This window comes from Triturus cristatus, chromosome 8 (genome assembly GCF_964204655.1).
Source record: "Triturus cristatus chromosome 8, aTriCri1.1, whole genome shotgun sequence".
NCBI classification, from domain to species: domain Eukaryota; kingdom Metazoa; phylum Chordata; class Amphibia; order Caudata; family Salamandridae; genus Triturus; species Triturus cristatus.
In genome coordinates, this window is record NC_140591.1 from 263,303,951 (window position 1) to 263,320,730 (window position 16,780).

Sequence of the window (16,780 nt, forward strand, 5' to 3'; positions counted from 1 at the left end):
AAGTGCATTGTTAAATTATCAAACTGAAATTTCTCTTTACCATGCATAATATACATTTCTGTAATTCAATGGTAAAACAAACAGAAGGTGTCTTCTAGGTAGTTGAGTCATAAACATATTTTTCATAAAACTCCAGGGCTTAAGTAATACGTTTTGGGGCCAGTTATAAAAGTTAACATATAATATGACTTTTGTTTTTGTTAAATGTAGGGTAATCTGAATAAATATATGCACTTGCACTGAATCACCCTATGTTGCTAGAGGGGGCCCTGAATTCCTACCTGTGCAAAAAGACTGTGGGCTGATGAGATAGAGAACACAAGTTGTTGGTGTTGCATCAAAGTGAAATATGCAGAAGGGGCCATCTCATTCCGGATCTGAGAGAAGCAGTGGTGAATCAGATGTAGGAGCACTGATCCCCCCCCCCCATCTCCCAGATTCTGCAGTGGTTTGGCTCTGCTTCCATACGATAGGAGCAGGTCAGCGCCGCTTCTCACATTTTACTTTGCTGAAACCCATGGTGGCAGACCAGTGTCTGCGTCCAAGCACAACATACGCCTTCTTACTATAAGGCACATCAGCCTAAGCAAAATGTGAAAGGGACGTTGGGCCAGATTCAGCGTTGAGTCATAATGTAAATTGTACAACTTGCAGAGAAAGTGGTAAATTCTCAGTCGGGGGGAGGGGTGTGTTGGAGAGTTCTCCAAAGGCAGAGAATGGACCACAAATCAAAAGTTTCTTCATTACCACCGACACTAAATCTGGCCTTAGTCGTCACTGTGTCATATAGAATTAATGCGCATGGGAGACCTTTCACATAATTACATTTCTAATATAGAACTAAAAAGTAGTGCATTCAGATCTAATCAGCACTCACTACTACACGTTCTGGGCTACCAGGTCTTATTTTCAAACAGTGGAGCTTTCTGAAACTCAGTCATAGCTTGCTCGAGAGTCTCTCGTTCACAGTTCTACAGTCTCTCCTTTTCATCTATTTCTTCTGTAGCACCAGCTTTTCCAACTCCTTTAAATTGTAGAAGGCTAATATTTGTAACAACTATTGAAGTTTGTCTCTTGGGAAACCAGAGTGTGCATCTGGAGGTGCATGCACACTGATACATAATCCTATATCAACAGGAGGCAAAAAGGCTAACAAGACAGTGGAGATCAGGGGTTTCAAAAACAGAATATTTAAACTACCCACAGCTACAACATAAAGCATTATTCAAGGCCAAATTGTGTAAGACAATTTTCAAAAATTTTCTTGTGTGTATGGCACGAACTCCACTGGTATTCAAGAGCTGCGGTCCAGCACTTTTTTTTACAAAAAAAGCAAGGTTTGCCCTTTATGTGGCAGTAGTGTCGGACACAAGCTGACACTCTGAGGAAGTCTTGTCGGTGTGTATGCTATCCTAGTTTACGTGCCTGTGCCATTGGTAGAAGCAGGAGAAAAGATAATCCCACAGCAAGCACATTTATATTGATGCATTATCAGGCAGTTCATAAGACAAAAAGACAATATTTATTTAAAAAAGAGGCTCTGCACATCACTTGTTTCAGATAGATATGGGAGTTTCCTGTGGCATAGATGGAGATAGTGCCTGGAAGCAGAGAGATCCTGTTTCCACCGTATCATTGGTCTTCCTGTCAGGCTATTGCTTCACCCGATACACTTAAAAATGTGATCCTGAGGTGAAGAAAGAATTTCAGTGGCATTGTATTATCTAGGTTTATACAATGGATGTTTGCCTTGGCAAGTGCCACAAATGTCTAGCCCAGTGAGCATCAGTAGCAGAAGAGAACCCAGCTCATATATTGGACACGAGTGCTGCCAGAAGGTGCACACATGTGTGAATCTTTGTATGAGAGTAAGGGCATAGGAGCCTGTACTGCAGAGTATCAGGTGAGAAAGGTGCCCTTCTTTGCCTGTTGCAATGCAGTAAAGATACCATTACTCAGATATCTTTCACACATGTCCATATGGGTGTTTAGAGCATCTTATCTGGCAGCTGCAATTTTGGAGGTGTCTTGCTGCCACCTGTGGAGGAGGAAGTAGAAGATGGATGGAGTAGAAAATCAGTATTCATGAAGTTTCCACTTCGGTGTCACTTGCCTTTTGCATCATAACTACAGAGCATGGGGACCACTAAATTTAAGGACTGTTAATAAGCCCTGCTATTTGGGATATCTTTTGATGTGAGGACTTATCAAAAACTTTATAAAACAATAGGAAGTCGTCCGAATCGGACACATTTATTTTGTAGATTTTTCAGCAAGAGTATGCGGTTGGCCAGACAAGAGATCATCTTTACCCTTAACTCCTCACTGTCGGAATGATTGTGCTTACAAAAAAACCATATACTAGTCAGTTTGTCAGTGACCAAAATTGACTTCAAATCTGACTGCTTGCAATATGTGTATTCTCCTGGTGAGATTCTTCGCTTTTGTAGAACGTAATATTACATACTTGCATCTTCCGCTATGATGGAATCATCAGAGGTACCTGATGTTTGGATTACTAAATTAGGGTTATCAGTTCTGCATTCTTCCCTGATTATCAAAACGTCTTCCATCCATGCTGCAATAGCCGGGTGGCTAGTCCAACCTCTTTCAAGGAAGCAGATCATGTGACATGTAATACTAATGGTGAATCTCCTGCAAAAGCATAGTCTTCTATTGAATCAGACAAAGTCACACTTATAACCCTCGCAGAAAAACAAATTTAGACATTTCAGGGAAGATTCAGGGTAAGACTGTAAGATTTCATCCTGAATATGTGTATGCTGAAGTTCGAGAAGTATGTTTGAATCTCCTGTAACTGGTCAAAAGGCTTCTTCAGAATTGGCTTCACATCCAGGGAACATGAGAGCCTTCTTGTCTGTAGTCCAATTCACCAATTCTCACCTACACCTCTGGTTAAACACCATTCTGTCTCCTTGCATCATGACTGTCATGTCTTTCAGATTGTGATACCAGTCACAAAGATGGTTTGGATGGAGCTGCAATTGTGGATATCATCTAAAACCTACTATGAGGAACCACATTTTGGATTCTCTTCTATTTGGAAAGACCAATCAATGCCAATAACTAGGGTTGGAGCTACTTTGGAACAACAAGCTCAGCAGTGATATTTGTCACTATTAACAAACAGAAGATACTTGAAATTAAAATGAACTTCTGTAAGCCCATGAATTAAATAAATTGCTCCAGGAGTCGATTATACTTGCCATGGCAGAACATATTAGATTGATTGCCACCTGCTCCTTGTCAAGAGATTACCAATTCTATCATTCTATCTGATATGGGAATTCTCAATTTTGTGTGGCTGAGAAGACACCTCTCATCCCTTCATGTGGTCTAGAAGTTTGTGAATAGTATCAGAGCAAATATTCCAAGTCAGACATATCTCTCGATTTGCATCCCACTGGAAATGTCTCCAATGATTTGTCAGTGTGAGCTCCAAAATAACCTTTAACTGTTCTTTTGGTGTCTCTGTGGGCTTGGGAATGCTGGCAGTGAAGTAATTTTGCTTGAAAACATGCTGTATGCTAGTGTAAGGTTTCTCCTTGGTGCCTTTTGATTATTGTCTGATTCCTTGTACCTTCCTTGCTGGTCACATTGCTTTTAACATGGAGACATTCTGAAATTTTGCCCTTTCTGTTCCTTTGGGGATTGCCTCTAAACTCCCTATGCATATTGAATGGGATTGTTACAATGCTGAGCTTGAACCTTATCACTGGAGATGCATTTAAATTCAGTTTTATCACAATCACAAGGGAAGCAAGCATTTATTGTAAATTAATGACAATTATTACAATAATGATAGCACATTCCGTTCCTATTAAGCACTGGCTCATTTTGAATCATGAATAAAACAACTGGCCTCTCACATAAAAAATTAAAGCATGATTAATGCTAGTGCAGTATTTCTTCAAGCAAGAGTCCAGATCGCTTTATGCCACATTTGTACCTGTTAATTTCTGTAATACAGCATCTTAAAAATTTCACTTAGAGGTTATTGTTTTTCATATAGAATCAAACTGGGGTGTGGCATTTACAAGCATTTTAAATAGTACCACTTTGCGTACTCATAAATGTCCTTGGGCCAAACAAAGATTGATGGATGAGTAAGAGTGAATTAATTTTGTAGCCATGGACTACTCATAATTTCAGAAGTCAGCCCACAAGTACTTCAAGAGTAAGTCTCATCTACTCACTCATCAATCATTATTATTCGAGCCCCAAAGTTTCCAATTTCCGATTAGAAAAAGTGCAAAGAGGGCACAGTTCTATTTCTACTAATTGTAGGAATAGTCCTTGAATATTCCTATTTTAGGTGTTTTAGGACTAATTAACAAAGGCATTTAGGAGTACATGAAGTAGTACTACAAAAGTACAAATTCACATACTCTTGCATGCCTGTGTGAATTGGCTGCAGCTTCTTTACAGATCCCCATTCGGAGCCACAAAATGTAGCGTATAGTTTTGGACCAGTAAGAGCAAATTCAATTTAATTAGGGATTTGTTTAGTTATGTACTGAGTGCTGATTAGAAACTGAAATAACACTAAAATATTCACAGAGAAATGTATAAACCAATGTCCTGGACAGAAGTTAGTAATAGGCCTAAAATATGATTTCAAATGTAAGGTAACAACACAGTTATATTTCAAGTATGAAATTCTCATGTTAGGAATTTATTGTTGTAGAATTATCAAAATGTATTTTCTTACTGTCATGCTTTAGAAGTAAAGAGTTTACCTAAATTTAAATATTTTGTTTTTAAACTTATGCTAATTAATTGACTTTTGTGGAAAGGTATGTCTTGCGTGTGTACTTTATTTGATTAGAGAAGTTTATATTTTAACCATGAGCTGACACAGAATTAAAAAAATAATATAGAATGGATATCTAAGGCAATGGTTAACTGCATCCTTAAAAAGTAGTCATGCAACTTTTAATAATAGACAATTTGCCAAAATTAGTATTGGCATGCCAAGCCTTTTCAATTTAGTTTTATTGTATTTGAAGAGTAACTGAGAAGAGTTAGGTTTGCTTAAAGTATTTGTTTAGATTATAGTAGATGATGTTAATTTATATATGCAGCATTTCAACAGCTAACTGAGACCATTCTGTTCCCTCAGGACAAGACGAGTGCCTTGAGTCTGAGCAACGTGGCTGGAGTGTTCTACATTCTCGTCGGTGGCTTGGGCTTGGCCATGCTGGTGGCTCTGATAGAGTTCTGCTACAAGTCCCGCTCAGAAGCGAAACGAATGAAGGTGGCAAAGAGTGCACAGAATTTTAACCCAACTTCCTCGCAGAATACCCAGAATTTAGCAACTTATAGAGAAGGTTACAACGTATATGGGACCGAAAGTGTTAAAATTTAGGGGTAGGACTTAGGCCTACTACAGTGAGTGGGCGGTGCATTCTGTAATGCAGTGTCGTGTCTGTCAAGTGGTAATGCTTGCTTCTAAACAGAGCTTTATTTTTTGGAAAATTTCAGTGCACAGTGGTTCTATTTTGTTTTATTTTTTGGCTGCAGATGTACTTACTGTATATGTATGCTAATAGACATCTGCATTACAATGTGCGTTAAAGGAATGTTTCTTGAAAACAGTCAACATGAAAATTAGAACTGCAAGAAAATGTAGCTTCACAAGAGAATAGACATTTGTATTTGACAAGAGACCTTTATAATTATGTAAATGATAAATACCTAATGAGATTACCAAGTGAATGGTCCACATGCCACTTCATATCCAAGACATATTTACAAAAGTAGATATTTCTAATCAAGGTAGGTAGATGACACTAGTTAAATGTAGTTCATTTTCAATTTTTTTACCTCCATATAATTAATGGCACTTAATAATAGTTACACATTTCATACATATTCATACATTTACAATCCTAATGTTTATGAATTTGATACTATGACGTTAATGCTTCAGTTGAAAGGTGGGCAAAATATCCACAGATTCACCATTTAACCAGCTGTATGGAATTCATTTGTTTCTACGCTTGAATTCTTCTGTTCCAGCATTCCACTCATTTTACATTCACCAAGGAGCATCCATTACTCTGTGCTTCTCCAATTATTCTGTAAAGGTGGTCCAGAAGCAGGGATTTGCAGTCATTCAGAAGGGCCCAAGCAAAGGGAGTTCTATTAAAAGGGAAAAGAAAGAGTGTTAAACATTCTTGTGCTACAGATACTTTCAGCATGAAGGGCAGCAGCGTGCATAACACCCCTTCACTGAAACAAGAAGTATGTACAGAAGTTAGCATGAGAAAATTGAAATCAGTAGGAGGAATCTGATTAAGGGTTCAGTGATAATTAAACATTCTTCAATTTTTGGATCAAACGGGTAATGCTCTATAATATGAACATCTGTCTTGACAAAATTTATGGGCTCATATTCCTCCATCATAATATACACATGATGGAGGAAATTAAGCTGGTGGATTTTGTTGCACATTTACTATTTCCTTAAAAAATTAGAGGCTTCCACTTACTACCAATCTCTAACTTAGATCCTCTATTCTTTAGTTATCCTGGAGGATAACATTAATTTTAAGACCTAGCAGGTAACCAAGGCTCATTATTTTAACAACTAATGCCTTTGTCAAGGGTGATTTGTCATAGGTAATCTATATATTTAAACTCATCAACTCCAATAGACATTCCTTATAAATATTAAGTAGGGGGTACATAATGTAGTCAAATAGTTTACACATTGCACATAATTGTGCTTGTCCTACGTTTATGCTCCGTTCTCATTCTACATATGCTATGCAAATTCATGGCACACTCATTAATTACTCAAGCTCTCATGCAGGTGAACAAGTTATATTAATATATCAGTCCTAATCCATTATAATTTAAAATCCATGTTGATGAGCCATGTCAGCAGATTCTGTAGCTTTTTAACTATTAACGCAAACACCCTAGTACTGTATATTTTTTGTCCATGTGGTACAGTATTCCATACTTACAATAAGTTGGCATCTGCCGTATAAACCATATACTACATTGCCAAATATTTTCCTATAATACAAATGTGGCCACACTATTTCAATACCATGGGGGTACACAAACATAACACTGCAAATAGGTATGATATAGAAACAAATAATATTAGTTATCAAACTTAACATTGGGCTTACAGCAATCTTTCCATTGGATTTCTCCCATTCCACAATGTATTTCATATTCACGTTTTAAAACTCATTATCAACATATTAGATTTCTGCCTTAGCTCTTATTATTCAGCATTCAATTCAGATATTAGTTATTAGAACTCAGTTTCAAAACATAATATTACAGAACTAGTTCATAGTATACCAAATTGAGCAGGCTCATTCCACTATAGAATTAACACATTTGTTCATGGAAATTGAGCAGCAGTTTATTAGGATTGATGATCAATACAGAATTTAAACAATAAAACTCTAATGTAGTTCTCTCAAAAGGCAGCAAAAAAATAATAGCATGAAAATACATGTGAGATGGAGATAAATTGTAAAAAAATAGTTTGCTTGCAGCAGGCCGTGTGATCCGATGTGCATGAGGTACAAAAGTCCAGCATTAATTATCTCAGTCTTCAATAAATATATAGCATTAATGTTCCTATTCTTACAAACAGCCAACGATTTTATCCATTTAGTATCAAAGTTTGATATAGTTTACATTAGAATTAATTGTGAATGCATTGTGAAAAAAGAAAAATATACATGATGGAATGAAAATGCATTATTGTGTAAAGAAAAGTTCAGGTTGGCCAGTGAAATTAAGTTCCTTTTTTGCTTGCACTAGATATTGCAAAGCTAAAAATGCAAAGCTGCACACCTTTGTGAGTTGTAGCATTCCACTTTCCTTCAGGTTGGAGCTCCCAGTATCCTGACAAATAAGAGTCATATAAAAGGGTTCAGACTTTGGAAGTAATTTACTGAGGTTTTGTGCAGGTACTTTCATGGTGCAATGCGACAAAAAGTATTGCATCAATTTACATACCATAATAAAAGCCAGGAGGTGCAGGGCAAAATTGTACAGCACCACGCAAGCACAAGCACACCCCTACAAAATAAAACTGAGTGTGTCAAAAAAAACATCCGTACCATCCAAATATTTTAAGTATGTTGGATTTGCTCATCTGGTCTTGTCTGCCCACTAAATAGTAAAATCCAGTCAGGTTTTCAGAATATCTGTAGTTCATACACATGCAGCAAATTTAAATGCAATGCATATTCATGCATTATTGTTTGGTATGCTGAAAACCTCGCACATTTTAGTATTTGGTAGGTCAGTAAGCCCAACTCATCCTACAAGTAGCTCGTACTTCACGTATACTTCTCAGAGTAATATTTTGAAAAAATGCAGATGTCTAACTATTGTTATTGTGGTGTTTGCTGTTGTGTGGTTTCACTGTGCGGTGGCCTTGTTGTAATACTTTCTTTTTCTTCTTTTTCCCTTAAATCTAGCTGACCTTTTCTGAAGCCATAAGAAACAAAGCCAGACTATCCATTACAGGGAGCGTAGGGGAAAACGGCCGTGTCCTAACGCCGGATTGCCCGAAGGCTGTGCACACTGGAACTGCATTTAGACAAAGTTCAGGATTGGCTGTAATTGCATCGGACTTACCATAAAAACCAAAAAAAATATTGAGTGCCTTAATCAAACAGTGTTGGTGACTGATGGAAATACAGCACAGACTGTGACTCTGAACATGGGAGTGTCGTCGAAGATTTCATGATTTGACTGAGAACGGGAAGTACGTCCAAAATGCGCCAGACATCATCAGCAACAATGTGTGCATGAGCTCAGCTCGGAAACCCAAACTCAGATTTTATATCAGGAAAATTCATAATTTCGTTTTTTTGGGTGGTGGGGTAGCCAGGGGTTAGATCAGAGTGTATAACTATTAACAGCAACAATTTTCTTTTTGAGGGGACTTTAAACTAATAAGACTTGCCACTTAGCGCATTAAACTGTGAAGTCATGCTCGGGAAAGGACAGCACTTGGTTTCTGTCTTAACAAAGAGGAGAACATAGCTATAGAAGTCAATGAACCTGCTAACCTGTGTCTCAAGAACATCCATGTATACAATGGACGAACATCCAGTTAAAGAAGGAAATCACTAAAACTGTGATCAAAAAATATGTAAATCCTGTGAAAAAATAAAGAAATTATTTACATTTTCTTTGAAAAAAGAGGAATATGAAAACATGCTTGCTTTTTAACTGATGTAAATTCAATAGCTAAAAACATGATTCTTTTTTCTAACCATCTTAGGGAACAATTCATTGCAATAATTGATATAAAATACCATCACTGTAATAAAATTCAGAGTATTTTTTTTTATAAAAGTTGTTCGTCATCCTCTCATTCGCTGTTCCATTTATTATGTTATGCCATTCTGTCACGTCATTCAGTGTTCCACAAATTGCATATGTCTAACTACGAAAAAGCAAATTGTTAGAGTATGTCATAAGTCTGCAGTGTAGAGTCAAAAGCGACTACGGGTCACTCATGTTACAAATATTATTTATAATCTTGTTCTGTGTAAAAAATTGTGGTTTTTGTACCCACCAAAAAGAATAAAACACAAAACGTTCTTATAATATGTCCAAATCTTGAGTTCTTTTCTGGTCCAAAGGCAGAAGGTGAAAACAAAAATCCCAAAGATCGGCATTTAAGCTAGAGTGTGCACTGTATTAGCTCTCAGAATTGCATTTGTAGTGATATCTTGGAGGAGTAGTAACAGTTTATGATTTTGCATCAACCAACATCAGCCCACCTCATTGTATTACTCACCTGTAGTTGACATTGCTAACATCATTACAATCAAATCTATTTCACTGTGATGTGATAATATCAGAGAAGACAACATGTGTCCTGTCATTTCTGTATTTTGATAGCCAGAATTCAAATGTTCAGCATTGTCAGCCAAGTTGGCAAGCATCAATAGTAGAGGTGACACAGCTGTTATGCGAGCATATGCCCACTATAATGTTTTCTATTTATATTAAATTGTGAAATAGCTAATACGCCAGCAAGAATAGCCCACATGTTCCAGCACCGGTTCCAGGCTTTGTGATCTTCGAATTGATTGGTTTGACTACCTTCTCAGTTACTTCAGGTGTTCCTCCCTCGAAGGAAAATCACACACATACATTTTATTCTCATGTCAAAGAAATATAAAACATTCCAGGTAAAAATGTTGATTTTCTTCACTGGTCTGTGCACAAAGTCTCAATTGTGATTAAAGACAGAGGTGAGTATTATCTGTGAGTATTATCCTTATTATCTTTCCTATTTATTATAACCACAGCCAAGTTAAACATGACTACAATTCCAGAGGTATTTGGAACCTGAACTACCAAAGAGGAAAATATCCATCAAGTCAAAGTAGAGCGACCTATCAGTGTGTACATAAACTTCCCATACAGTACATCTTTTGTCTGATGCTGCAAAGTACTCATGATTAATGATGAAAAGCAAACAGAGGAAGCCAGACACATAATCCAAACAGGATCAACAACATCATCACCAACTTGTACTGTTCTTCCTACACTGCCAACTGGAGTTGAGAGTAAAGTCAAGAAATAGTTGTTTAAGCAGGATGCAAAGTTGAAAAGGCAATCATAAAGCTGCAACATTATACTAGCCTCTGTATCTATAAAACACTAGAGGTTTTCCGTCAACTGTCTAGTTAGGAAAAAAACGACATTTTATGACAAGATGCAAATGAATTTTAAAGTATATTAACTAAAGATGTTGATCAGAAATGTCCTCAAATTTACCAACAGTCAAAAACAATAGAAGCCATGAAAACCCTGAAGGAATAAGCTCTAAAAGTTGACCTAAAAATCTGAATTAACCATCAGTGATATTGAGAACTCTAATGTCAGCTACATATGACCTGATTCACAAATATAATTTTATGAGTAGTTGTGTCTTACTGATATGAAGTACGATTGAATTTCCGGGTCTAATTAAAAAAAACTTTTCTCGTGAATAGGAGTATCTTACTCCAAGTCTAAGTGTGACTCACTCAAGAATTGAGTTAGTCATGCTTACTCTGAAAAAAGAAGCTTTGTAAATGACTACAGGGTTTTATTGTGTGAGTGCACGTTTAAGTTGTGGAAATTCCCAATTAAGATTATGTCACAACTATGCCTGGAGTAAGATACAACTATTCATAAAATTAGCTTTTCTAATGGCTCCAAAGAAACTAGATTTAGAACAATGTGTGTTTAGAAAAATGGAAAATATCGCCCTGCCATCATATCATATACAGAATATTAACTACCACAATATCCTGAAGGAAAGTATAGATTTGTTATTTTTAACTCCACATCTATATAGCCTAATGATATATATTGTTAAGGGGTGCAGATGTGGAATTCAGTATAGTATATTCATATATGTACATACCTGCACAATATTGTGGTAGTTGATATTCTGGTTATGATGATTTTTCTGGACGATTTTGAGGACTCACTATTTTGGTAGAACACCCTAATTAAAGACTAGAAGTAACTGCTCATCTAAAAAGCTGATAAAGAGTAATTTCCCATATAGATTTTTGTCATGGAAGAGGTGGGACTGGGAGCCTAATGCCCCTAGCAGATCAAAAGATTACCCCCCTCTGGTCTCCCATCACATTCGTGATGGCCTGCAGGAATGGCAAACAACAAGCTATAAGCCACATCAATGCCCAATAGTTATATATAAATGCCTGATTTTGATGCCACTCATGAATCCTATACAGGATATGGCTAACCCCCCTATTTGTGCCCCTTGTTTGAGCAGACACATGCCAAGTAACCTGTAGAAAACTGACCACAAAGAAAACTTTTAATGTTGACCTCATTTGAAATAAGGGATTGAGATGCCCTATCAGAAACACGAGGATTAGTTCCATTATAACTTAAAGGGGTATGGTTACAGGTGCTAATCAACTCAGAGGGAACTGGAAGGTCACCGTAATTGTGATTTATTCTGTTATACTGCCTTACCTCAGACATTCTGTATATCAGTCACTCATATCTTATGCTGGAAGAATCTGTTATGTGACATTGTACCCACTCATGATACATGCCATAATGAAACAGTAATGATTGGATTATTCCTATCCAATATGGCAGATGTAATCTCACAACATCTCTCCTGTTGTGAATGGATTTGAATTTAGAATCATTTTCAAGTGTATATAGAGATGCCAGTATTGAAAAAACGAATCCTGTTCGTCTTCATTTAATCTTAACTGAAGCCTTTTTGGAACTCTTTGCTATACACATTTAAAGTCCTGTTTAATTTGCTGAAGAAGTATACTCAAGTCAATATTCATGAACTTTGTGCACAAGAATTGGGACTTACATGCTTGTTAAACTTGCCTTCCATTTCAAACTCCTAGCCAATTTCCACTAATCTGGATCTAACAGTAGGATAATATCAAGCAACAGTTTCCTATTAACTATTTCCAAAAAATGAGCCTCTAAGCTCTGAATACCTTAAGATCCAATATGATATCCTTTTATGTATGAGTGTTTGATTTATGTGCACACTTTTAGTTATAATATTAAACTCATATATTACTGTTTATTTCGAGGTTATCGTAGATACACTGTAACACAGAGGGCACTAGCTGAAGCGAAGGCTGGTTAATGAAAAAGTAAACATGTGTTTGTTTATTTTTGAGAACGATTCCAGCATTGTATTTCACAATTCTAAATAGTGTGCTTTATCTTCTAGGATCAGTGGAAGAACTGCTAAACTACAGCTGAAATCCTCAGTTAGTCCATAACAGAAGACTTTTATCTTAGATTGTTGTTCTCTTCCCCAATCCTCTTTATCCCAGAGCTTTTAGGTGTCATAATAAATAAGACGGTAAGATGGTGAAATCTCGGACTCCTGATATTCATGCGGTCCTGGTGAATCATGATATATAACAATCCAGACATCAGCAAGCTCAAGACCACAATCCTTGTTAGGGTGAACCGCAAAAGTCACTATATTAACATGTGCTTAACCCTCTGGTAGCTAGGCACAAAGCAGTCAGGTTTAACTTACAGGCAATGTGTAAAGTATTTATACTGCTCACAAACAGGGCTCAGACAGGTCTAGTTGCAGGTCCGGGAAGGCCGAGCGCAGCAGGTCAGCTGGGCAGTTGCAGGGAGGCCTCTCAAGCTTGTTGTGTCCCTATAGCTTAGACAGGGGATCAGCCTACTGACACTTGAAGTCACTCAGGTTATCCTGGAATGAAAGGACTAGGTCCAACCTTCCTTCTCAGAGAGCAAACAAGGGGCATATCATCAACGGGTAGCGGTAAATATCGCAAGTCGTGCTTAGCGCGAATTTGATTATCGCCGTCTATCGCTGGTTTTGATTGCCGTGTTAGCGGCGTATTAACAACACTCTGCCAACAGGCGATGTACAAACCAGCGATAGACAGCGATAATCTTCATTAGTGTGTGAAATCCAGCGATGATTTCACACGCTAATGAAAAGATTGATAATAGGAGAGTGTGGACGTAATCAGACATACACCACCCATAGAAAACGTGGCTAAGTCAACTTTCAAGCAGGCGTAAGAATCCGGCGATAACCGCGGTTTGCGTGGACTTTTAAATCGCAACGTTGTTCTGGGGCCACCCTGTAAATACTGCGATGTCGTGTTAGCAACATCTTTCATGTTGTTTCATGGCAGGAACGCCTACTTTGTATCTAATTAGCGATGTATATCGCTAAGATCCAAAGCGTCACGGAAATGGCAGTTAACATGAGCTAATGCGTGTTAGCGCCGCCTTGATGATTGTGCGATAAATAAATCGCCGCTTTTTCTGCGCTATGTGCCGAAAAAGCGGCGTTATGTCCCTTGATAATATGCCCCCTAGTCTTTAAGCAGGTGAACATTCCTCTAGGGGGGGCAAGGCAGTACTTCTTCTGTAATGTCCACAGTTCCAGGTGTGTACTGAAGAGTAGTTCTGGAGGTCCAATATTTATACCTGTTGCAAGCCTTTTATGTGGAGAAATTCCTGAAACTACCCCCACATCTGGTTCAGTAAAGTTATTTTCTTCTCCTCTCAAGGCTCCATGAAGTTTGGGGGTACAAACGAGTAGTGTAGGTTCCTTTGTGTGTGCTGAAGGCAAGTTATTTGAAGTGTATGATGGTGGGGTTACAGCTCTGCCCCAGCCCTTCTGGCAGGAAGGCCCCTCCTGTCCTCACTTAGTCCCCATTTGTGTCACTGTCTGGGTGGAATGCACAAACCCAAACAGCAGAGCCATTTACAGTCATGTGAATCAAGACACTGGCAGAAGGCACAAATGGTTGAAACAAGAAAATGCCAACTCTCTAAAAGAACCATTTTCAGAACTGTGACTTAAAATCTGACTTTACCGTTAAAGAGGTATATATTACAATTCATTTGAGTATGAACACCATATTTCTACCTGTTCCTAACTTATTAGATGTAATAAGGTTATCCAGTGTTAGTCAATGGAAGAGATGGCCTTACAACAGTGAAAAATGCCTTTAGGGGGTTTTCCAATACCAGGACATGTAAGACTATAGTACACATGTCCTACTTTTTTAATACAATGAACCCTGCCCTGTGAGCCATTAAAGCCTACCTTAGGGGTGAACTATATGTATTAAAAGGGGAGGGTTAAGCCTGTTTTGCCAGGTCTAAATGGCAGTTTAAACTTGCACTACAAGCTGCAGTGGCAGGTTTGAGACATGTTTTAAAAGGCTACTTCAGTGGGCGACACATTGAGTGATGCAGACCCACTAGTGCCATTTAATTTATAGGCCCTGGGTGTGAGAAAGTGCCATCTTTCTTGCATGGTATGCCCCCACTTTTTGCTGAATTGCTGATGGACTTTGACTGAGTGTACCATGGGCTCCTGCCAATCAGGTGCCCAGGGCCTGTGTTCCTTCCCTAAAACTTGACGCCTAAACCCAATTGGCATCTCTGGCCACATGTCAGCCCCTGGTAAATGGTACCCTAGGTGCCCAGGGCCCTGTGACCAGAGAAGGCCCCTGAGGGCTGCAGCACTTATTGTGCCACCCTTAGAGGCCCTGTACCCTGACACACACACACTGCCTTTGCTGGCTGATTGTCTTGGTGCAGAACAAAACAGAGAGTCGACATGCACACATCCCTGTGTGCCATGCCCACAAACACACTGCCCTGGCATACCTCAGTCACCCCTCTAGCTGGGTGCACTATGTCAGTGGTGTGGGTACACGTGCATGAGCCCTGTACCCCTACAGTACCCAGGTCCATTCCTGGACACTTTAAGTGCAGTGCTGCCATTAAGAGTAAATGGTGCTGGGAGGTTGTCATTACGAACCCCACAGCACCATAATGGCTACACTGAAGACAGAGAAGTTTGGTATCAAACTTCTCAGCACATTAATCCCACACTGATGCCAGTGTGGGATTTAATGTAAAATGCACGACAGAGGGCAACTTAGAGTTGCCCCTTGAAACGAACCCACAACCCATGTCCTGATTGAGAGGCTGCCTAGGCTGCCACCCAGCAGACAGGTTGCTGGCCCCCTGGGTAGAGAGCCATCCACTCTCATGGGCCAGGATGGGCAGGGGAAGCTTCAAAGGCATGCTGCCTTTGTGAGCATCCCCAGACCACTTGCTGTACTCAGCAACTGGTCCCCACCGGTTCTGACCCCCACTCTGGCAGGAAGACTGGCGGGAAAACCCAAGGGAGGAAAGGGGGTGTGCCAGCCTCTGCCAAGCCCACCCCTCAGGTGGGGGAGGCGAGGTGAAGCACGACTCCGGGCTCTCGCCATCTTGAGGATGGGGAGCCCTAAACAATCAGGACTAGGCTCCTGCACCCCTCCCACAGGAGAGTGGCAGGATAGGGGGTGTACTCACCCCAGGAAAGGGCCCCATTGGTCCCAGACTTTTCCCCACCTGTAAAGCCCCTAAATTTAGTATTTAGGGGCACCCTGAACCTTCCTTCCTCAGATCCCGATTCCGAAACAAGAAGAACAAGAAGAAAGAAGACCTGCCGTGCAGCTGCTTACAAGAGGACGACACCAACTGACTTGGCCCCAGCCGTACCGGCTTGTCGACCCTCGAACCTGCTCCTGCTAAACCCCGGCGTCTCCAGTGGTCAGCAACCTCAAAAACCCCGGAGGACCTGTCTGCCTTGCTCATCTAAAGACTGGCACTCCCACAAGCAGTGGCAATGCTCAAACAAGCAACAACCCCTGGTGCCAGCCAGGAACCGCGAATCCAGCACACTCTGCACCCGTCAAGCCCGGCCTGTGCCTGAGTGAACAAAGACCATGTGGACGTCCCCCCGGCGACTGTGACCAAGAATCCAGCACCCAAGGACCCTCCTCGACGCTCCTGACGACGCCTGCAGCCTCAACTCCAGGGACTCCCCCCAACCGCGACCAGCAGAGGGTAAGATTTCCCGACACCAAAAGACACCCCTGCACCCGGCGCCCTGCGGCCCCCTGTGCCCAGCTCCTGGGTACCTACCTAACTTACAGCTTCCCAACTTACCTCTCGAAGTGGTGGTCGCACCTGAAGAATCTCCGTCCCCGAGCTTGCAGCCTTTGTTCATCTTGCAGCTTTTCCATTGAAATACATTGGGCGCCCGATGGCCCAAAAGCACCCTGCACCCAGCTGCCCGAGTTCCCCTGGAAGTGCAGCATCTGTTCTATTCTACTTCCCCACTTGCCCTGTGTAAGTGACCAGGAGCGCCGCTCCCACAGCCGCATGGTCTGCCTGCTAGCAGCCACCA

General features: G+C 40.0%; 1 protein-coding gene across 7 annotated transcripts in view; it reads left to right on the forward strand.

Moving 5' to 3' along the window:
* Positions 1–9,651, forward strand: part of GRIA4 (glutamate ionotropic receptor AMPA type subunit 4) — an 829,275-nt gene extending 819,624 nt beyond the window's left edge. For 2 of the 7 annotated variants that reach the window (XM_085621466.1, XM_085621465.1), the window contains exons 15-16: positions 5,144–5,391; positions 8,481–8,612. In XM_085621466.1, coding sequence (XP_085477592.1) covers positions 5,144–5,389 — 246 coding nt within the window. In that variant the 3' untranslated portion in view covers positions 5,390–5,391; positions 8,481–8,612. Of the gene's footprint in view, positions 1–5,143; positions 5,392–8,480 lie in introns of those variants that run through there. The other 5 variants (XR_014967668.1, XM_085621467.1, XM_085621464.1 and 2 more) reach the window with 5 other exon arrangements.
* The last annotated feature ends 7,129 nt before the right edge of the window (positions 9,652–16,780 follow it).